The sequence below is a fragment of the Malaya genurostris genome, chromosome 2 (genome assembly GCF_030247185.1).
Source record: "Malaya genurostris strain Urasoe2022 chromosome 2, Malgen_1.1, whole genome shotgun sequence".
Taxonomy (NCBI): Eukaryota; Metazoa; Arthropoda; class Insecta; order Diptera; family Culicidae; genus Malaya; species Malaya genurostris.
The window spans coordinates 275,868,044-275,891,423 of NC_080571.1; the positions used below are offsets into that span (position 1 = coordinate 275,868,044).

At 37.9% G+C, this 23,380-nt stretch overlaps 1 protein-coding gene across 1 annotated transcript; it reads right to left on the reverse strand.

The window, feature by feature from the left end:
• Positions 1 to 1,344: 1,344 nt before the first annotated feature.
• Positions 1,345 to 22,424, reverse strand: LOC131430175 (golgin subfamily A member 6-like protein 25). The gene is made up of 2 exons (XM_058594910.1): positions 22,322 to 22,424; positions 1,345 to 4,018 (listed from the first exon to the last, which is right to left on the reverse strand). Exons 1-2 carry the CDS (start codon positions 22,358 to 22,360, stop codon positions 3,125 to 3,127), a joined length of 933 nt encoding a protein of 310 aa, XP_058450893.1. The 5' UTR covers positions 22,361 to 22,424; the 3' UTR covers positions 1,345 to 3,124.
• Positions 22,425 to 23,380: the final 956 nt, after the last annotated feature.

A 23,380-nucleotide genomic window follows, 5' to 3' on the forward strand; every position in this document is an offset into this window, starting at 1 on the left:
AAAACTCTGATTACCTATGAAAATCAGCCGGTTACATGTCAGTTTTGTGAACATCCTGCACACTACGGCAAACCTTGCACTGGAACTGCGAAAACAAGGGCAACCGTTCCGTTCAGCAACGGTAACAAATGAGCCCGGTACCTCTGCTTCAAAAATGCTTTCAGCCTCAAACCAACCAACTGCAATCAATGTGATCCAACGAGATCCAATAGCAAAAAACAAAACTATTCTCAAGCAACAAAATTGTAAGCAAATCGGTTACGTAAAGCTTGTACGCGAAAAGGACTGAATAAAAATATTTAATAAAAAAAACAGAAGCCCCTTAAAGAGAATAGTTTGAAAGTTACTAATCATAAAATATCTTTCTTCTTTGTACATTGTGATTAATAACAGGTTGATACCGCTCAAAATGTATTTCAAGAACATCGTAATGCTTTCAAATGATAAAACACAAACATACTGTGCAGTTAGATATACAACTTTTTAACAGCTGGACTCATCTCCGATCCCTCATCCCTTATATAAAATAAGCTCAGCCATTCTAGGTCACAACTTCGGATGCCGGTCTTTATTGCACTGTATGCCGCACCACCGAACATATCAAAACACTAATCATATTCCTCAATCGGCTGCACCCATCCAAAGCAAAGAGCCATTTTTCCATTACATGCGGTCTGCTCTACTAACAACCATTTTACACACCAGCGCGTAATGTTATTTTTTTCAAGTTTACGGTTCAGCGTGGGAATAAAAGTAAAAGTACATTCCACAACCATAAACTTGACTCGCGCTTGAATCTCAAACTTCGCTTAACTACATCGCAGCATAAGCGACCGGTATCTTTTCGCGCCAATTCACACACACACACACTCAGTTTTTCCTAAATTACGTTTGAATTAACTACTGACGAGAGCGGAAATGGATTACGTTACTGAGGTGGCTTGCGAATTTAAGAGGCAATGGGTGCTTTCCATTCCCAGACGTTGGCATACATACGGAGACCTTAAAAGATCCAACACAACAACTTCTGTTTCTGGACGGTGGTGGACAAAAAGGTTTCATCTGTCCGACTGCTAGTCGAAGCGGACCATAATTATGAGGCTGGGATTTTTTTTTTGCGTAATTCGGAGTTAAAAGTTGTTGACTACAGTCGACAAGTTGCAGGTTACGAAACCGTGGTCTTACCTGTTCGACTCCAAATCAGTTGCGGAACAGCTGTGACAGTTTATGGGACAGCGGGAAGTGGACACATACGCCGCTGGTGTTTCCTAGTACAAGGTGAAAATCGTTTTTCCGCGCCCGATAAGGTCATCAGTAATGAACTTGATACCGCTTGGAGCATGGTTGTTTTTCTTCGGGTTTATTTGTTGAACTCTTTGTCGATTAGAAAGTCTATTTACAAAATAATTAACTCGTTACATTTAATATGTACAAAATTTCTTCAACAGTTTTCGTTCGCAAATTGGATTCGTTTTCGTAAATAAAAATAGAATAGTTATAAATCACGATAGCATCATTCAAGGAAAATAAAATCATAATAAGAGTTACACCAAAAAGTTTCTCCGTTCGTTGTTAAATACATGATTTATAATTTGCTTTTTGTATGAAAATATACAAAAATAAATCATAATCTAAAATTATTTCACTTTTACGATCGCTTTGCTGTGAACCTGATGGTAACAACTAGACCCTATAGTGGAAGTTCATTTACGCACTACTTAGCATTTTCCAGCGCTCTTCGCGGTCTCTGAATCTTCCTAATTCGCTTCACCTCCGACGCACCATAAACAGCCAACTGATTTTCCAACCTTTTCTTTTCCCCCATTTTAACGCGTCTGTCTCGGAGCCGTTGTTCCGCACCCGAGGCTTCCGGATAGACTCCTCATACTATTTACCATTTTTGTGCACTCATTTCCGAAACCGTATCAGCCCCATCCAGTGACTTCAACGAGTGCATAAGCAAGGTGGAAAGTTACCTTTCGGTTCGAGCATTTCGCCAGTTTCGCGTTTAATTATTCCACATCATAAATACAAAATCAGCTCGAAGGTGTTTTCCCGGGGCTCTTGATGTTGGATGGACTCGGCAATTGCTTAGTTTTGTCTGCTGGTAAAAATAAGTGATGGGAAATCTTTATCCGGCGGATCGGATATGAATGTAGTACTCGCGCCCCCTTCTTGTTCAGGGCTTCGCGGAACATGAGCTAATGTTTATGAGATAAATAGAGCTGCACCAAAATTGAATGAACGTTGACCGTTAATTGTCACTTCGAATTACTTCTCTGCTTCGGAGACTATTTCAGTACTTTGTCCAACTTCGGTTGCGTCCAATTGCGAGCAGGTAGCAAATTGAATTGAGTTCACGGAACGGTTTCCGTAACAATGTTCGTGGGTTGAATCATGGCTGGTCCCGTTGATTTTGTGTGAATTTGTCACATAGATAGACGAGGCTATGACAAATCATTACCCATTTTAATGGCACACGATGTCCAACTCGATAACTTCATCAAGAGACCGGGACAAGTTGTAACCGATCGGCTTGGGATGTTGGACGCCTCGAAGCAAGACGTAAAATGGTTAATTCACCAAAAAAGAACAGTTATTATGTTATTGCTTCATTGTAAACGAATATAGGAAACTATTACAACGTCTGCTTTCGATGCATGACTGTTGGTTGGGGAAGAAATATTTTGTGTTTGGGAAGTAGTGTGAGATAATAGACCAATTGAGAAGAAAGTATTTACATAAACTGCGAAAAGTGTAGTAGAAATCTTTTTTGCTGTGCCTCGCGAAGACGATCAATTAATTGCGATGCTGTGGAGTTGTAACCAAGGTGCAAGTTTATGGCTTCTGTGTGTAAATTGCAATAAAAAATCGGGCGATCTTTAGCTCTGGCTCTTTCGCGCTCTCTCTCTCTCTCGTGTCCAGAGCAGCACTCTTTCTCTGTTTCTTTGGATGTAATAGAGGAAAAATATTCCGACATTGAAAATGAAGAGAAAGATATAGCTTAAGATACATGTGTGTACTAGATTAACGTTACGTACTCGGCAGGGGCGCACATCTCAAGAGGAGCCTACGTGATACGAGACTAACTAAAATTTAAATCCTAATTCACTAACATACAAGACTAATGCCATCCATGGCTGACTGGGACGCAGGCCTTCTCCCAAACCGGCTTCCACACCTTCTTCCAAGCTGGTATCTGAATTTCCTTCCAGGCTGGGACCTTGATTTCTTTCCACTCATCCTTCCATTCGAGCTTCTTCTCAGTAGCCCACTCCTGTTTCTTCTCTATGCGCCACACTTCAACCTTATCTTCTTTCCACGCTTCTTCCTTCTTCTTTACCCAGATTTGCTGTTTTTCCGTACGCCATACCTGAACCCATTCATCCTTCCATTCCAGCTTCTTCTCAGTCTTCCACTCTTCCTTCTTTTCGGTCTTCCATACCTTCTTCCACAGTGGTTTCCAGACCATCTTTTTCTTCCAGAGATCGTGGCTCGTGTACTCCCAACCGTGTTCGTCCTTACCGAGGTATTTCTCACCAGGGATACCCACTTTCACGGTGTCCGGCACCCAGATTTGCTTCCATTCGGGAACCTGCACTTCCTTCCACACGGGAACCTGTACCTCCTTCCATACCGGTTTCGTTACCTTTTTCCAGTCAGGCACCTTGACTTCCTTCCAGGCCGGAATCTCGGTCTCCTTCCAGTAAGGCGTCTTCACAATCTTCCAGTCGGGCACCTTGACTTCACGCCAGATCGGTACCTCGACCTTCTTCCAGACCGGAATCTGCTGTTTCTTCCATTCGGACTTCCACACTTCGATCTTCTTCGACTCCCAGACCTTCTTCCAGTCCTCCTTCCAGGCTAGTTTCTTCTCCCACACACATTTCGGTTCCGGGTGGTGGTGGTGATCATCGTGCCCTTTGTTGAAGAAGAACGGAGTCGGACTACGTTTCTCGCGAACTGCGACCGATTCATCCGCTAGAGCCCATGTGGCACAAAGGCAGCCAGATATTACCTGCGGTAAGCAAGATAGATTGGAAATGGTGATTAGTAATTCAAATATATCGAATTTTGATCAACAAGAAACATGATTCTACTACATATTAAAATTATGAATATCGCTTACTACTAGTTGTGCATACATACGCCTATAGAAAGTATGCAGAGCTAATTCTTTTATGTTCAAACAGATGTTCAAGTTGATAGTTAGATACACAGAAACCTAATTACACATACTATGCAATTAATGAAAATCTAACTTGTTCATTTCATACTGAACTTTACAAGAATGATTTCGGTTTGTAGCAATATTTCGTTCATTATGAGTTTATGACGCATTTTCATAAATTTTACTGGATTTAAACACTAATATCTGAAAATTTTCCGAATTTGAAATCAATTGTATTGCCATTGTAGGACAACTGAATGTTTTAGTGAAGTTACCCTTTCGGCGGGGTGGCATTCTTATAAATATTTTCGGTAAAATGACTTTGAACCACTCTTCTTTAAAGGTCAGTTTTGAGAGGTGCTAGTGGTTAATCTTAGTAATAAGAAAATAATTATTTTTTCGAAGAACTGCTTTAACGAGGTAAACACGAAAAGTAAAGGTTGTTTGCTTATATTTCAATACGTGCACTATTCGCATACTGCAATTATATGCCTATTTGTGCGTGCAGTAAACAATGTCCGCGATAATTTTGCCAGCTCTGAAGAGCCGTGATTATCCCGTCAGTAGCTACCGAAATTCGTAGAGAGGCTGACTTTTTTATGAACCTGCAGTGAGTGAAGGGATGGTCGGATACATAATATGTTCATGACGAAGAAAGGGAAATGATGCGAGCCAACATAAATTACGTTCTGATGAATTCTATCACTTGAAAAATGTAATTTAGAAATGAGTGATAGAAAACCTTTGTACGATAGAAGAGAGTCATAACTGTATACAGTCGTCGATGTATATTTGTTATTTTATTAGTTAGATAAAGATTTTTTACGTTTCGTCTTTGACTCATCAGTGCAGAGCAGTTCAAATTGAACTGCTTAGTGCTAAACTCGGCAGTCATGATGAGTCAAAGACGAAACGTAAAAAATAATAAAAACGGTTATGTGCCCTAGAACAAAATTTGGCTAACCCCTAAATGATAGATAAAGATGTTTGACATGATTTTTTGTCAAGAATACGACTAATTTTACCTTTTCAAAATTTACCCTCTGAGAAAGTGATAAGTTTTTGATCGTGAATATCGCTTCAAACAAGAGTCTGATCTAATAGTACTGTTGTTGTACCGTTGAATTCCACTATGTCACGTCATTACACTCTCAGAAAGTCACTATTTTCACAGTCACTATTTTTCCGAAAGTGTATCAAACGTTATAATACAGATACGTATTTCGGAATGTTATTTACATCCTTCTTCAGTGTATCGATTTTATAAGTTTATTCAATAGTTTATTCAATAAACTTATAAAACCGATACACTGAAGAAGGATGTAAATAACATTCCGAAATACGTATCTGTATTATAACGTTTGACACACTTTCGGAAAAATAGTGACTGTGAAAATAGTGACTTTCTGAAAGTTTAATGACGTGACATAGTGGAATTCAACGGTACAACAACAGTACTATTAGTGAGAATATTCTACTAACAGCTCAAACATAAATTTAGTGAATAGTCTGATGCAAGTCGTTTGCATGGAGACAAACACAACGAAATGTGAACAACGATGGGGAACATTTTACAAAATCAGTCCTTCTAATGGCTCTAAATGTTATCTTAATAACTATTAAGGGTACATTTTTGCATATCGGAGTAATCAAAATCATCACTTTAGTGCAAATCTAGAATGTGCAAATAAAGCCAGCATTTGCCTGCTTCGCGTTCGAGAAAAATTCCGAACAGTGTTTAATATCGTAGAGAATTTCACAATTTGGCCCTTCTAAAATCCAGAAATGAATCCCGTAAAGCATTTTGATATTTTATTTCACTGGAATATGCATATGAAACAAATTATCAACATCAAAATTCTGTATGTTGCTAATTTGGTGGCCAGTTCATACTTTTCATATAGATATATTCAATACTTTTCATATCATAGGCCTATTGTATCCTTGATCAATCCAGTGAATTGATGTTTTCCTCCCTGAAAAATATAATCGGTTCTGTACCTACGCCAACCATATCAGTATCGCATCCACGTACAGCAGGTCAGCCTGGAAATACATGACGGAAGTCTGCCGCATCCATTGAAATTCAACTCGTCACTCTCCAACGTAAATGACGCCTTCATAGAAGATTCTTTTCAGAACCACAATTACTTTATTATAAAGTACTATACAAATTATTTCGTAATATTTAATTGTGTGTCAGGATGTTTGATGTAACTAATCCGTATTTTAGTGTAGGTGCGTCGTTTCAAATTCTAGTAGTGAAGTAAGTAATTCACACAATTGATTGGCGCATTGTCGCAAAACTGAAATGTAGAGGCGCTGCTTGTTTAGAGATGATACTTTCAGCAAGAGCTGTCAAATCGCTAGGAAATTTTTTAATTACTCCACCTTTTCAACGATTTGTTATAAAAACGGGCAAATTCATTTGAAAAATTATAGTAGAAGTTGAAGGAAAAGTTCTTACTCTGAGATGGTAATGTTGATCTTAATTCATTGTGCGAAAACTAACGTTTATTTAGAATGGAGCGTTAAACTTGGTTTAATACCATTTTTCAAATGCCTGGAAATAACAAATGATGTATCCAAAATATATGGTACTCAATCACTATACATTCTAGTACTCGAGAAATCAACGTTACACTGGTTTCTCAGTTCGCATTCACATCTCATCCAAGTCAGTCGATAAAACAAAACCGCTTACGTTCGGGACAGAAGAAACCAAGTACAGTATTGTGTAGTGAACAATAGAACGACCTCGAAATGAGTGAACCAAACGAACAAAAGCTACCGCCGACACGAAAGAATACAATTGTTGTTGACTTCAGACAGTGCAAAATTCGACCTTCGATACGAGACCTTGAAGGTTTGCTTAAGGAGCAAATGCATCTTGACATTAAACGTGTGCATTTACTTCAATGCAATAAGACCAATAATGTTGTTTATATCCAGTTCTATAAAAAGTTGGATGCAATTCAATTGTACATAGAAGTGCATGTGCATGATCTTCCCTCAAGCGTCATCGATCCTTATATCCGCAAAACTATGTCCCAATACGGAGAGATTCTCTCTATCGAAAAATAAAAGTGGAAGAATTTTTTCCCCGGTATTCTAAATGGTGTACGTTTGTTACGCATGCGCTTGAGGAGGCCTATACCTTCTTATGTGACATTCGGTCAGGATACAAGAATCCCGTGCAAATCACTTGTTATCTATGACAATCAGATGGCCACATGTCAAATTGCCAAAAAGCTGTTCACTACGGTAAGCCATGTGATAAACTGGACAAGGAGACAACAACACCAAAGGACAACGGTGCTTCCTTCACACCAACCCCAAGCAACCCCAGTACACCTGTGACAGTCACCAACAACAGCGAAGCATCCCCTTCAACGAAACCATCCAACGTATCCCCTATAGAACAAAGTACACCAGCTGCAGTTAACAACTTACCATCCAACCAACCAGCAACTGCAAACAATGTACAACAAGACGCATCTACAGCAACTAGCAACGAAATCAACAATAATACCACCGATGCGGCAATAAATGACGAGACGAATCGCGAACAAACTGCCCCTCAATCCTCGCAGGAGGAAAATGGAAGCTCCTCTCCCCCTAGAAAAAGGGTGACAACGAGATCCAATACAAAAAAAAATAGCTAAATCGGCCACGTAAAGCTTGTACGAAAATTGGCCTGAATAAAAAATCTTTTAAATTTAAAAAAATTACACTGGTTTCTGTTTAGAAAATGTTGATCCGAACAAACTCAACCTTACCCAATTTCACACATTTCCAAAGAGTTTTTCAATGTTCAATCGTAGTTTACACTAAAAAAGTAGTAGTAATCAGTTTGAAATCGATTTTCTCCTACTCCGAGTGTACTTTTATTGCTGATATGTGTTTGTACTATTGAATAAACGGTAAACGGTTACGCACTTTTCTCTGGGCGCACCAAACGAATGCAAATAAAGCCAGCAAACGGCATATCAATATCGTAGAAAACACCACCTTCTGAAAGCCTGAAATGAATTCCGTGATTACATCTTTCAGCTGCTGGTCGTTTGCGTGCAAGTAATAGAAAAAATACATTTTATCGACCCGAAAAAATGAAAAATGGTAATCCGCAATTGAGTAATCCACCCTTAAATTCTATACGTTGTTATTTTTGTAGCCACTAGAACCGCTCTTTTGAATTTTTGATCTATTACGTTCATTGTTCGCTTCGTTCGCAGTGCGGTTTTCGCTTCAAACAAGGGCGGAGAATTCATCAAAGTATGACCCGAAGGGAGAAAATACTCATACAAATCGACAGTTCTAAGGGCCGTAAATGATAGTGTTATAATCTGCAATTACTATCATTTAGTTCCTAAACAATTCAGTGTATCCACATAGAACCAAGCATTCTCATATTCATTAATTTGATTTTATGAAATCGATTTTCAATCAATACGACATTCAATATCATGGGTGCCACGACTCTGTGCCAAACGTTAGTGTTGTAGGGATTCACAGATTTACTTTGTGCGCCGTTCACCAAACGAGAGGTAATCGATTTGTTCGAAATTTTTTTCGTTGAAATAATTGTCAACTGCATTGAAAGTTTGAGAAATGGTAACCTTCACTTCTTTTCAGAATCCAAAGCATTTAACAAAGATCTAATGAGATTTCACTTGAAATGGATAATTTATTAGTAGAATAATGTAACAAAGGAGATGTGAATGTTTAAAGTGATCTGCCCCTTGTCGACAGCAGTCTGATTTATATTTATTGTTAAGCGATTGTTCAATTTTTTGATTGATTGATTGATTGACATACAAGTTCATCTGTACTACTCAAAAGGCAAAAGGTCTTAGCAATCATAAACATCAATTATAATTACAGCATTACATTGAAACTAAATTCGCACTGAAAAGTAAACAAAACTCTACTGTACGGAATCTGCGTGCAAAGTGCTTACTGCACTGCACGCGAATAATAAAAGATCACTAAATTGCCAGCCGCGGAGGAAATTCTCACAATGGCGTCCCAGTGTTGAACCGAACTGCATTCGGTTTTCGGTGCAGTCATTGTAGCGTGATAAAATTGTTCCATTCAACTGAATTCCACATTGAATCGTTTTATCCCACGGAACTAAGATATGCTGCTTTATTTTATTTAACATATAGAACGGGACAGTTGTTTGGCTTCCGTTAACTCGAGAGGTTATTGGTTCGGTCAATGCCAGTGTATTTCTCCAAAAAGCAACTTAAGCAAATATAATGCACAAATTAGGTATTCAACGAAAAATTCACACCCCATTCGTCCATCAATTTTACATTGTAGTTAATGATTTTAAACATGCAAAGCTCAATATATGGAAGGATTTGTGAAGTCGGTAGGAACTAGTTTTCCTAAACCGTTCATTCGTTCTTCAGAAAATTTGAATGTTTCTGCAATTAATTATATATAGTTAGTAACAAAATGTTCAATGGAAATTTCTTGTATGTATTTGAAGAAGTAATCGTTAACTTTTGTGTACGCAAAATCTACTGCATTCTAAAAATCACCGACCGTATCGAAATACATAGTTTTGAACCGTGCGCGAACGGATAGCCCATCTCTAAACCGTACAGCCTTGATTGTGTCTTCTTATTTCCACATGTCAAACATAAATTACGGTGGCAACGCATGTTCCGCTGATACTTTCTTCGGGATGAAACAAGTGCATCAGAAATTGGTTCAATCGCATGCTAGAGTGTATTGATCTCCAGGAAGAATACTTTGTAAAACGATAGTCATTTTAGATAAAAACCTTTTGTTTTGAATTGTTTAACTCAAAACTCATCGAGATACCAGGTCGAATTCTGCCAGGTTCAATATCTTCAGAATATGAAATGCTCAAAATAAAAATGCTCACCTTTCTTGATTTAGCTAGCAAAATAATGTCCAAGTCAGTTGGTTTAAAGGATAACTTGAAAATAGATGCATTCGGTACGAATTTTCGCCGCGCACTAATTAGTGTTTTGCACGTTTTTTACATTTTTCTTTTTGGTATGATATTGCTTCTTACAGTTGAAGCGAAGTTTTTGAAGATATAGTTATTGAATTACATCGCAATCCGTTTATAGGAAGACTGATTAGATGTCTTTTGGTACAATTTTGTTATACAAAACTCCTTTAGTAATTCAGTTCTGGGTATGAAGATATAACTTATCTCAGAAGCAACGTTTTTGTTTGAATACCAGAGAATCCAGGTAGATCGGAAAATAATTCTATGAAGCTATAACTAATTTCTATAAATATCGACTTGTTCAAAAGTATAGCATTTTGACCGAAAATCTCTCACATGATTTATAAAAGGAACATAGAAATTAAAATTAAATATAACCTAAATTAAAAGGTACGCAAATTATTAAAGCAACGAAAAGAAATGAAAAAATGGGAATTGATAATCGCCTTCAGACTAGAAATAGACTAAATGTTTAAATCAAAATTAAAACTCGTTTCGAAAAAGGACGAACAGTGAAATAATTTTATATAAAATTTTTTCTTAAGAAAAGAGCTGGACAGGATGATACTGAAGAAAATGTTCGAATATCAGTCATCATCAACATATAAAAAATATTTTCAGATAACAAATTCTAGATAACATCTGGATGCATAACTTAATACTCATTATCAAAAAACGTTGCATTCTAGCTTAGCGTAGAAAAACGTAGCTACCAAATTATCAGGTACAAAAAAAATCCTTTATTAATATTACCCTAAAAAATTTAAGCACGAATGTGAAAAAGACTTTTCAACGCCCAATGGATCATATCCCAATGCTAGTGCCTGCTTACCAAGCAAACAACGAATCCTACTACCCAATCCAATCACACTCTACTATGTATGCTGGCAATGCCGGAAATACAGGCTGATGAGACCTCCAAACAAAAATTGTATGCATCGGAAACCCTTGAATATCAGACAAAAACCGTCGTCACGTAGAAGAGCACACGCAAATGAGCAACAATCGCATCAGCAAGAAAAGCCGATAGACCTTGACATTGAAATGTCAAGTGCTTCGGTGGTCCAGTGCAGTGGGCCGGTAGACCTCCGATGAGCACCTGGAAGCATAAACAAGAGTACCTCATCACCATCATCATCGTCATCATTGCTATCATAAATATTGCCAGCACGGTAATATGTTCACACTTTAGAACCGACTATGCCGAGACAAGTGACTTGATGCTTTCATCTGCCGCACCCGAAGCGCCACCACAAACGAAAACACGTTCGAGCGGTTGGTGAAAGAGGATGGAAAACTTGGAAACCGGTCGCATTGAATGGTTATCGAAGACGCCTCCCGCTTGCGCAGTTCATCTCCAGTTCCAGCTTCGGATTCATCTCTACGCATAACCGGTGCTTTATGATGCGGATGATGATCATAATTAGTGTGAATGTGCCTCTTCGGATGATTTATTATTCCCGGGCAGTCATATCTTCGGTGTCGTTATTGGTTCAACAGAAGAAAAAAAGTCCAAGAGACCGTATTTGCTACGCCTAATTTGTATGCAAATGAAAGCAGATATGCTCACACGTGCCATATGTGTAAATGAGCATTTTATTTTGATGCTTCTTTTGTCGCTTCTTTAGGCTCAGCGCCGATAGTAGAAGAAATTAATTGGTGGGAAACAGTCTATGCTAATTTTGATGGTCCTCGAATGGGCGATATGAGATTAACTAATAAAGCTATATCATTCGATGTGATGACAGTTTCTTCGAATTAAGTTATTGTTTTTTGTGAATACAAAAAGATTGATTAAGAGAAGAATGCGTTTGTAGTATATTTGAGACCTAAGTCGATAATCTATCTTACAAATACCTAATAAAGGCTATAGACGGATAAGCATGTGAAATCTGTCACCAAAGGGAATTCATATTGTTGCACCATGTTTGAAAGACCTTAGACTGAAGACGGCAACTGTCATATTGACGGAGCTAAGGTTTAATTAATTTTCACTTTATTTGATTTTGGAAGCAACCGGTCCGCGGATTCGGAATATTCTAGGCATTTTTTTAGTTCAACGATAAATTCAATAAGGCACACTGCCTTAGCTGTTCATATTCTAGGCATTGTCAGAAAGGTTTTCAGCTTTCTTTCAAATTTTCTGAGTATGTATTTCTTGCTTTAAAAAATTACCCTAAATTTTAAAACGTATTTTTTCGCACTTCTGGATTTTTAGTAATAAATAAATAGTATTTTAATGCATCAATGTGCTTCAACATAACTTTGATGGATGATTAAAAATTATTGTTTTTAGAAAAACTCAAAACTGTTTTTAACATTTTCAAAAAATATGAAATTGAAAATGTGTTCAAAAATTACCTTTTTATATCATTTATTTTATCCCGGCTTTAACCATTTTGGTCGTTCGACCGGCTGCTCGGCCATCCATGGAAGTTGACCATCAATGTTAACTTCCCTCTCTGAGCAGCCTAGATAGCCGTGTAGTGTCGGTAGCGGTTTCCCAACTGGCTAAGAATAACGCTACGGTCCACCTGTACCGGTGGTATAAGTCCACCAAACAGGTAAGCCGTGTGGCATCCGGCGGAATTATTTTTTACCAAGAATTGATCCACTGGTTTCCTATTCCATGTCGTAAAAGGCCACAAAAATAGGAACTCCTAAGTCAAGGTGTATTTCCGTGCCGATGGCTGAATGGCTGCAGGAGGTTAAACATTGCAGTCGTGAACGGAATATCTTGGGTTTTCCCTTACTGGATACACGCAATGCTTAGCAATCAACTTCTTTGATCATCGCTTCGGCAGGCCAGAGATTAGAAAGCTGAGTGTCTGTGGGTGTCCTCAAGGTGGTGTACTATCCCCACTTTTATGGAACCTAGTCGCTGATAGTTTGTTAAGGAAACTTAATAACCTTGGACTTCCGACTTATGGTTTTGCCGACGATTATCATATATTGATGACCGGTATAAGCATTAACACTCTCTTTGATTTAATGCAGCAAGCCCTGCGATCTGTTGAACAATGGTGTTGTCAGGTTTGGATTATCTGTAAATCCGGGCAAAACATCAATGGTGCTTTTCACTCATCGTAGGATAATTACAGGAGCTCGTCCGTTGCAGTTCTTTGGTTCAGGGGTCACTGTGGTCGATCAAGTTAAATACGTCGGGGTTATTCTTGACTCAAAACTGAATTGGTCTGCTCACATTGATTTCAGGATTAAAGGAGCTTGCATGGCTTTCGGCCAATGCAGACGAGCTTTTGGAAAATCATGGGGACTCAAACCCAGATATATTCATTGGATCTACACAACTATCGTTAGACCAATTTTAGCATATGGATGTCTTGTATGGTGGCAGAAAGGAGAAGTCGCGACCGTTCAGTCAAAGCTAAATCATCTCCAAAGGATGGTCCTAATGGCGATGACAGGAGCATTCACGACAACTCCTACTGCTGCTCTAGAGGCGCTACTGTGCATTAAACCACTACATGTGTTCCTAAAACAAGAAGCATTATCTTGTGCATACCGTCTTAGGGTTACAGGGCTTTGGAACAGTAACCCATTAGAATATGCTTCCAGTCACACTCGCTTGTGGTCTCAAATGGTTCCGTGGGATGAGTATTTACTCGCTCCTAGTGACCTAACTCTCACATGCAGTTTTCCTTTTAAAACATTCAATGTGAGCTATCCTCTTCGTTAGGAATGATTGTCTGGTTGTCTGGAACGACAACTTGATGAACACATAGTTTGTTTTACGGACGGTTCTCTGTTGAATGGTCGTGCTGGTGCTGGTATCTACTGTCGTGAAATAGGCTGGAGCAGTCTCATTCACTTGGTAGATACTGTACTGTGTTCCAAGCAGAAATCTACGCAATTCTGTGTGGAGTACAATCGGCACTTCAGCAGAGGATCTGTGGTAAACGTATTTATTTTTGTTCCGACAGTCAGGCAGCCTTAAAAGCACTCAGTTCGAATGACTCACGGTCGAATCTAGTGATCGCATGTCGAACTCAAATTGAAGACCTCAGCATTTCAAATGCTGTTTACTTCATATGGGTACCCGGCCATTCTGGTATTACTGGAAATGAATGGGCTGATGAGTTGGCTAGAGCTGGTGCAACGAATGATTTCGTTGGTCCTGAACCAGCTTTACCACTTTCAACTAGTTGGATAAAGCACAAGATACGTTCTTGGGCTGCATCCAAACATGCCAGCTACTGGCGCAGCTTGCAAACTTGCGCTCAGACAAAAGCATTTCTACCAGATTTAAATCTGAAAATGTCAAAGTGTCTACTGCATTTCTCCAAGTATCATTGAGGTATTCTGGTCAGAGCTCTGACTGGACATTGCAAACTCAATTATCACATGGCTACTATTCAACGTGCTGAGTATTATTCGTGTGATTTGTGTGAATGCGATTATGGTACTTCATATCATCTGATATGTAACTGTCCCGCATTGACGCAGCTACGTATCCGGGTTTTTGGTTCTCCATACATGGTTGAGTCTGTGTATGCGGAGCTAAAATTGAAGGATATTCTCTCGTTTCTCACCCAATGTGGTAAGGAGCTATAGTCAGAAGGGTTCATCGTTCTTCCTGGAGTGAATGAATCCCTTCTGTATTCACCTTAAATAGGGTTTGGCAGATTGTTTGGCATCCTCTGGGGGGTACCGCATTTACTTCTGCTCGTACATACTGCGAGTCGTTCTGCATTCTTCCGGGAGTGCAGAATGGTGTCGCTTTTGTAAGATCTCTAAATCCTCTCGGGGGTTGGAGGTTTTATTAACAGCAGACTGTTCGGGACCTCGTAGAGGTTCAGAATTTCCTTCTGCTTCCACTAAATGTGATCCTCAGCAGATTGTTCAGCATCCCTTAGGGGTGCAGAATTTACTTCTGCTTTTATGTGTTTTTGTGTCGTCAATTTTTCCCATCCTCCTAGTCCAACCCTTACCATTTCCTTTCAATCCTTCCCTCTTATATATCGGGAAAATGATGCTAAAAACAAATTGATGGCAAGGCACAAATCTCCAAATATCAAGGGGAACGTGCCATTTGAGCCAATTTGTTCTGATTCCTGATTCCTGAACCATTTTGGTCGTTCACCGGGGTCAAAAATTATTCATTTATTATCCAGAGTGGTACCACAAGCGTAAGTGTAATAAAAAGTTTCCGAGAATACCTCAAACACGCCTTTCGGTAAACTTAAGAAATCAAATAAAATCGAAATCAAAAGAACTACCCTTGCTTCATCAATATAACAGTAAGAGCGTTGAAATTCTGGGGAAATTGTCTCATGTCCAAGCTCTTTGAAATATGGTATAACTACATGAGCAGAATTCACATCCTCGCCAAACTAAGGAGTGTATCGAAAATAAGCTATCCACATACATTTGTGTTGTACGCATGTATTTGTGATGGTTTTTATGCTCAGATTGCAGCATGCTGTGCGTTTGGCTGTCAGCTTTCGATTCTTTGCTTGTTTGTGTGGTTGAAATTCTGCGTTTTCAAAATGTCGCGTATTGAAAAGGAAGTGGAAATTAAAGTTCTGGACACATGGCTAAGTGAGAAGGGTATTACTATGCGAAAATTGCGGTTTGGAATTCATCATGCTAGTGTTAAAAACATAATTAATAAGTTTGGGGAACATTATTCTTAGGATGAGCTACCAGGAAGAGGCAGAAAACCCGGTTCTTCCAACCCGAAACTGGACCAGAAAGTTGTATCTCTAATCATGAAGAACAAATCAATGTCAATGCGTGATTTTGCCAAAACAGCAGGAACGAGTGTCGGAATGGTCCAGCGTGTCAAGAGGCGAAATCACCTAAAGACCTACAAGAAGCAGAAAATCTCGGAACAAAGTGTAAAACAGAAGAAGCAAGCAGCAACAAGGGCCCGGAAATTGTATTCGCGTCTTTTGCAGGGTCCGGATGCATGTGTTTTGATGGGCGATGGGACTTATGTAAAAGAGGACTCAAAAACCCTTCCAGTGCTACAATACTTTACTGTCGTCGTTGGGGAGGATGTGAGCGATGCGGACAGGTCTACCGGAACTATAAATGCAGAAATCTATTGATCTGAGTGAATCCAGAAGAGATTGCTGCCTTTATATAAGAAGCATAGTACACCTCCACTGTTTTGGCCGGATTTTGCGTCGGCTCACTATGCCAAAACCACTCTCAATTGGCTTGCGGAAAAGGGTATACATTTCATTGAGAAAAATATCAATCCACCAAATTGGCCTCAGCTTTGACCCATCGAACGTTACTGGCAATCGTGAAGAGGGTCTTCAAGAAGACTGGTTAGGCAGCTGGGAACATGCAGGAGTTCGAAAAAAATTGGGCTCAAGCGTCAAAAAAATGCGATGTAACACTTGTCCGGAACTTAATGAAGAGCGTTCGATCAAAAGTTCGAAAACTCGTGAAGGAATAACTTAAATTTCATCCGGTTTTCTTTATGCTCAAGTTTGACCTCGTACAATAAAGGATCAATTTTTAGTTTGAATGAAATATCGTTTTTTATCATAATTTGAAAGAGAAATTTGTGGATAGCTTATTTTCGATACACTCCTTATAGCGTTTAAAACAAATCAGATGATTTTTGAAAGTCTTTGGGGAATTGTGGGATTCCATCTGCACTCAAGCACAACTTAAATATAACTCTTTCATTACTAAATAACAAATGACGATTCGCACATCTGAACAGTTTTGGCAAGATTTCAAGTTTTACATATTGATAACAGATTCAACTGATTTATTTCAAATATAATAGTTAATATGCATTTCGGATGTTTGAGTCTGAAAATATCAAAACAAATAGTTTGCTAAATCAAAACAAGTAAGGATAATAACAGATCGGCTGAAAAGTTCGTATCGTTCCTATGAGAGGGCGCCACTAGAATTAAATCCATACCATTTTCCGTTAGTACCAACCTTCAAAAGATACGTGTATAAATTTGACAGCTGTCTGATTATTAGTTTGTGAGATATTGCATTTTGAGTGAAGCTACTTTTGTTATTGTGAAAAAAATGGAAAAAAGGAATTTCGTGTGTTGATGAAACACTACTTCTTGATGAAAAAAAAGTGCCGCCGATACCAAAAAATGGCTTGATGAGTGTTATCCAGACTCTGCACCGGGCGAAGCAACAATTCGTAAGTGGTTTGCAAAATTTCGTACTGGTCATATGAGCACCGAAGACGATGAACGCATTGGACGTCCAAAAGAGGCTGCTACCGATGAAAACGTGAAAAAAATCCACAAAATGATTTTCAATGACCGTAAAGTGAAGTTGATCGAGATAGCTGACACCCTAAAGATATCAAAAGAACGTGTTGGACATATTATTCACGAATATTTGGATATGAGAAAGCTTTGTGCAAAATGGGTGCCGCGTGAGCTTACAATCGATCAAAAACAAGTCGATGAAAACCATGCTGAAATTGAACGAATTAAGCTTCGAATTGCTCCCTCATCCACCGTATTCTCCAGATTTGGCCCCCAGTGACTTTTTCCTGTTCTCAGACCTTAAGAGAATGCTCGCTGGTAAAAAATTTAGAAGCAATGAAGAGGTAATCGCTGCCTATTTTGAGGCAAAGGACAAATCGTACTACAAAAATGGTATCGAAAAGTTGGAAGATCGCTATAATCGCTGTATCGCCTCTGATGGCAATTATGTTGAATAATAAAAACGAACTTTGGCAAAAAAATGTGTGTTTCTATTAAACGATACGAACTTTTCAGCCGAACTGTTATAAAAGATTAATTTACTTGTACAAATGAGTATTCAGAATTCGATTGAAATTAGAACAAATGAGCTCAAATTATGCACTCGGTCATTCACTTAAACCAATCAAGTCTAATTGATGAGGCTGTGACAGTCATTTACATTATACAGGCGAGTGTAAAGAAATTTCACTATTCTTTAAACTTTTGCATTTAAATAGAAAAATATTCTATACTTTATCTGAAGATTTGGTTCCAAGGAACGGTTTGTACTAAGCGGTACTAATTATATACTTTTTTGTTACACATTTTCCGAATCCAATTTATTCATTGTTCTCTGTACTTGTTTCTATTCAATTGTTTAAAGACTGAGTTGTGCATCCCATGAAAAGATTCTTTGTCATCAACTTGTGCTAATCTATAAAAAAGATTTATAAAAAAATGAAATCTTACAGTTGAGTATTCTTGATAAAATAATAATTATAGCCTGATGTTGTTGGTGCGAATTCGTTGCCTTCCACTGAAATAGTCTCAAAGCGAATGAAGCAACATGCTTACATATGTACGAAAGCAATTTTTGACGATTTTTATAACTAACAAGGTCGACAAATGGTGATTATTGACGATCATATCTCATGCGATTGAGTACCAGCGTCAACTAAGTGCTACTGCTCTCTGTGGCAGTGGGAGTACGAGTACGAGTACAATGAATAAGTGTGTAATAACTCTACTTTAGACAGAATTACATTTTTGTCGTAGAATAATCTATATCTGCATTTGTGGATAATAAAATACTCAACAAACCTATGTCGTTCTTCATTGAAAAACACTGGTGGCGTGGATTGCTCTGATTTTACACTTTCGAGCAGAAATGGCAATGAAACGTCAAAATATTGCATTTCTGCTCGAAAGTGCAAAACCAGAGCAATACACGCCACCAGTGTTTTTCAATGAAAAACGGCATTAGTTTCATAAACCGCTCGATATGAAAATGTTGAGCAAAATAAATAATTGAAATAATCAGCGAAAAAAAACAGAATTAGCTGAAAACATGGAGTTGGGAATCTCCATTGGCTGTCTTTGAAACGAATTTTCAATGAGAGTTAAATCGACGACGGTCATTTCTTTAACTACAGTCGAGTCCCACCATTGCGTTGATTTTTATGCAATTTTTCACTTCTACGATTTCAATTTATTTGACTTTTCCATTTTGTTTACTCGTTAGGCATCTATCGGCCTATCGTCTTAACAATAAACTTGAATAAAGTTTAGATTTTTTCTAAACTAAGGATTTCTTTTCCTTTGAGTTCTTCTATATTACTATTTCACAGTGCACTTACCAATTATCACGTATTTCGACTGTTTCTTACAGTTATCATTAGATGTTTCATACAAAAACAGATTGATCTTCAACACTGATATTGAATGTAAGAATCTGTCGAAATACGTTTATGAGACAAGAGCATTGGAACCTGACGTTCATAGTGACTTGCATAGAAGATTCTCGGAGTGGCAGTTCAATGCGTAGGGTGCTTGTATGTTCGTGCTCCGGTCCCGAAGAGTTCTTAGTGTCAGTAATTTTGCACACTGAGAATCGAGAATGGTCAAATTCCACAAAACGGGCTGCTTTTGCATAGTAGAATAACAAAATTCATGGGAAAAACAATCTACAACAGCTCAAACACAAAAACAGTTTGATTTTATAACTGTATTTTAAAATAGTAAACTCTAGTTTGGAAATAACACCTCCGCAAGTTCCTATGAGATAAGTGTGACAAATCAACGGGAAATGCATAGTGCATGCATAATACTTTTGACACATCTTTTATAATCAAACTGATGAGGTTTGGTGCTCTTCTTACTGTGTTTCCTACTATTTTACTTGTAATAGTATAACAACATCAATCTGTATATTGATCATATGCATCCTTTTATTTACTGTCAAGATGCAATTTTGCGATCCGCCTCATTAATAATAATGCAATAACAATACAGAAGCCGAATTGTCAGGTATGAAGTTTGTACTTATCTACGGCGTGAAATCGACTAAAATCTGTATGATTCGTGAAAGAGGAAACGTTAGATGCAATCTTTAGGCTTCACAAAATGGCTCGTATCTGAAGAGTTTAACGACTAATTCGAAACTGCAGAACTACTAAACTCGGTTATTACATATTTTTAGCAGTATAAACGATTACCAGTGTTTCCAAATCAATTCGAAAAACTTCTTTTTATATATCATAGACTCTGATGATATCCGATATGATTGTGTTATTATGTAAGCTAGAATTTTTCTACGTTTGATTTTAGATTATTATTATTTTGAAGTATACTCATTCTCGATAAGTTATTTAGAAATTAAATTAAATCAATAATCTAGAGTTTGATCCTTTTGTACAAATAGAACGTTTCTGGGTCCTAATATGCTAAAAACATGCAGCATATTCTCTAGCACAGTTATGTAACCGTTCTGCGAGTCGATAGTTTTTCGTATGATAGAGGAATATTCGATCACGATGTCACGATATGTTCCATCACGATATATTGAATTCTGTTGCATATCCTATTTATTGGCTGAACGCTATCCGAAGAGCGGCTCTTTCGTTAATAACAAAGCATATTTTTCATTACTACCCGTGTGACACCTAATATTGTCAATAAAATAATTTCAATCAATATGTTCAACACTTGTTTAAACTTTTTTACATGACATAAAGAAAGACAAGCATGGTATGCACCTCATGTAGCAATTGTAGCTTAATTTTGTTAGATATGTAAAAGCAAAGCCTTGGCATTACATTCCATTTGTGGAATTTGACTTTCTGTTTCAACAGATTTCGCTACCGAATCTTAGCGTACAGAACTATTGCATGGCAGGTGCCACGATCCTACTGACTTTCAGAATCCTTGCAGGCCGGGGCTCCTATATACGACAACTGGATTGTAAACTGGCTTGGCTTTTAATTCTTATTAATAAAATAATACGTTGATCTTAATCTCGGCGAAGAAACTCATGCAAAAGCCCTCTGACTTAAGGATCAAGTTCGAAGTTTGTCAGAACGAAGAACCAAATGAAACTACTTTGTAACGATTTGCTCTGCAAATCTCAAATCAAAAAATCCTTAGAAAGTGATAACGAAATAAACAGACCCCACCCTTCTCGATAAACTACATTCTAAGTTTGCAAAGCAGTATGAAAACTAAACATTTAAAAGATACAAGATTTCCACGATTTAAGCTAAATACTAAAATTGCGCTACTTGGAATATTTTTGTAAATCTTCATTGTCTACAAATTTCAATCTCTTGAAACATAATGCATTGAATTTTTTTGTAGGCGAAGCATAAATTAACAGGAATTTGGAGTCTCCACAACCGATCAGCAGCGTATAGAACCATTCAATCGTCTCACGACGAAAGAGCTTAACTACAAATTTTTCCATTTTTTTTAGAAGCAGTAGTGTGAAAAAACGGATTGCAATCATGCGATTTTTATTGAAGATCAAGAAGGTTATTCCGAATAACTTAAGATTAAGAAACTTCAATCATTTTTGTCGGAGATAACTGTCTCGTACAGCTTCAAGCAGACATCAACTTGTACACTAAGTACGAGAAAAAATGACGAACATCTAGGATATGAACATTTTACATAATTCATGTCTTTGAAAATTGAAAAATTTGTTGCAAAAATTTTGATTACGTCTTTAACACCGTTCGAGCAGTATGAGTATGTTCCTAAGTATCATTGAAAATCAAACTATAGTAAAACATCCCAGAAACACACAATATCTAGTACCAACACCTTATACGAAATCACGGACATCTTGTTAGTAACAAACTTATGTTTGTTTCTAAAAGTTTTTTATAGCACTACTAATGTAGCAAGATGTAGAATGCATCACTAATCACTGGATTAGAACAGTTCCTTTCTTGTTAGTAACAGTTTGGTTTGAGACCTGTATTAATCACATCACTTCAGTGCAGTTCGATTTCGATCGCATTATTTAGCATTCGATGCCAATTAATCAAATCCACTAGAACAGAAACCTTCACAACGCAAAGCATTTTCTGCGACAAGATTGTCCGGTAATGGAAGTCAACACAACGTGGCTCAAAAATTGTTCAACGTAATTAGATTCCTTAGCCTTAAACAGTTACTGTTCAGCGGCTAGATGTAGATTAATCAACTGCTTCATCTTGATATGTTTCTCCTTCCTTTTTTGCTTCATCTTGATATGTCAGTATTTTCCACGTATTGAATGTTTTCAGGCGGCTCACTTAAATTTAAAATTAAATTGAGACTTTGCGAATCCCAATCACTGTATGTTGCACGATGTAAATCAGTCCGTAACCTCGTTGTTTTATCAGTCCATATTCTCGAACAGAATTATTATAACACTAAACACTAGTTAGATTACATAATCGAAAAAAGGACACTAACCAACAGTGCTAACGACCTCATCCTAGATGGTCGACGCATCAGTTTTGAACTAAAACTAAAGCAAACACAACACTTCTTGACCACGCTGGTCTTGATACTGTTAATAAATTGAAGAAGATCAACCGTTTTATACCGAAGGTAAATTTTTCTCTCCACGCGACTGGCGCGTAAACTCTTTCGCCGACTGGTTCACCGCGCGAAAAACTCAAACCCCCCAAACAGCCGGCATGAATCCAGTGAAGGCGCTCAGTCGCTACTCTCAGTTGAAAAGCGAAAGCCAATTCTAGGCGAGAGTAACTCACTCACGGCATGTGCACCCCATTTTTCGAGCGCAGACAGCTTGTTTTCAACACGTGCAACTACTCGAATGCAGTCACGAATGAAATCAACAGGGCACGCAATGTGGGTACCGCGTGTCAACAGAGCCCAGAAATGAACATAATGAAAACGAAAGTTCCCATTGCCGTCGGGTGACTCGGGACCGCGTAAGGATTTGCTGCTAGTTGTTAAAACCTGTTTTACACGCGAAGTCACTCACACTCACCATGTGTTTACCAACTGTTGAGTGCGTAAGGTGTTGTTAATCTATCAACGGCCGCCTACTGCCGGCTCATGAGAAACCAGCTAGTTATGCTCTCGATGGAATTCGTAAAGACATCAAACATTGGCGGCGGTGGTTCGGGCTAGCGAAATGGGCCGAAAACTATGATTTCTTAATTGATGTTGTTAATTAAATTGTTGCAATGGTTTTCGTAGACTTTATTCTTTCAGCTTGGGAAATGTTTCTGGGCAAACTTTTACTCACTAATTAAAGCCAGGTCAATTATTGAATTCTGGATAATCGGTTTATTTTGTTTTTTGTCTAACTTTGCAATTTGAGATAGAGGTAATGTATCGAAAATTATTTTTATGAAATATGAATAATACTTCAAAAGTTAAATTCAAAGATGACATAGTAATAAAATTTTAATAGAATGAAAAATACAAATTTTGCAGTATCATTGGTATAACTAGAATCATCAACAAAAACAAAATAAAGAAAAAAACTCAACAACAACC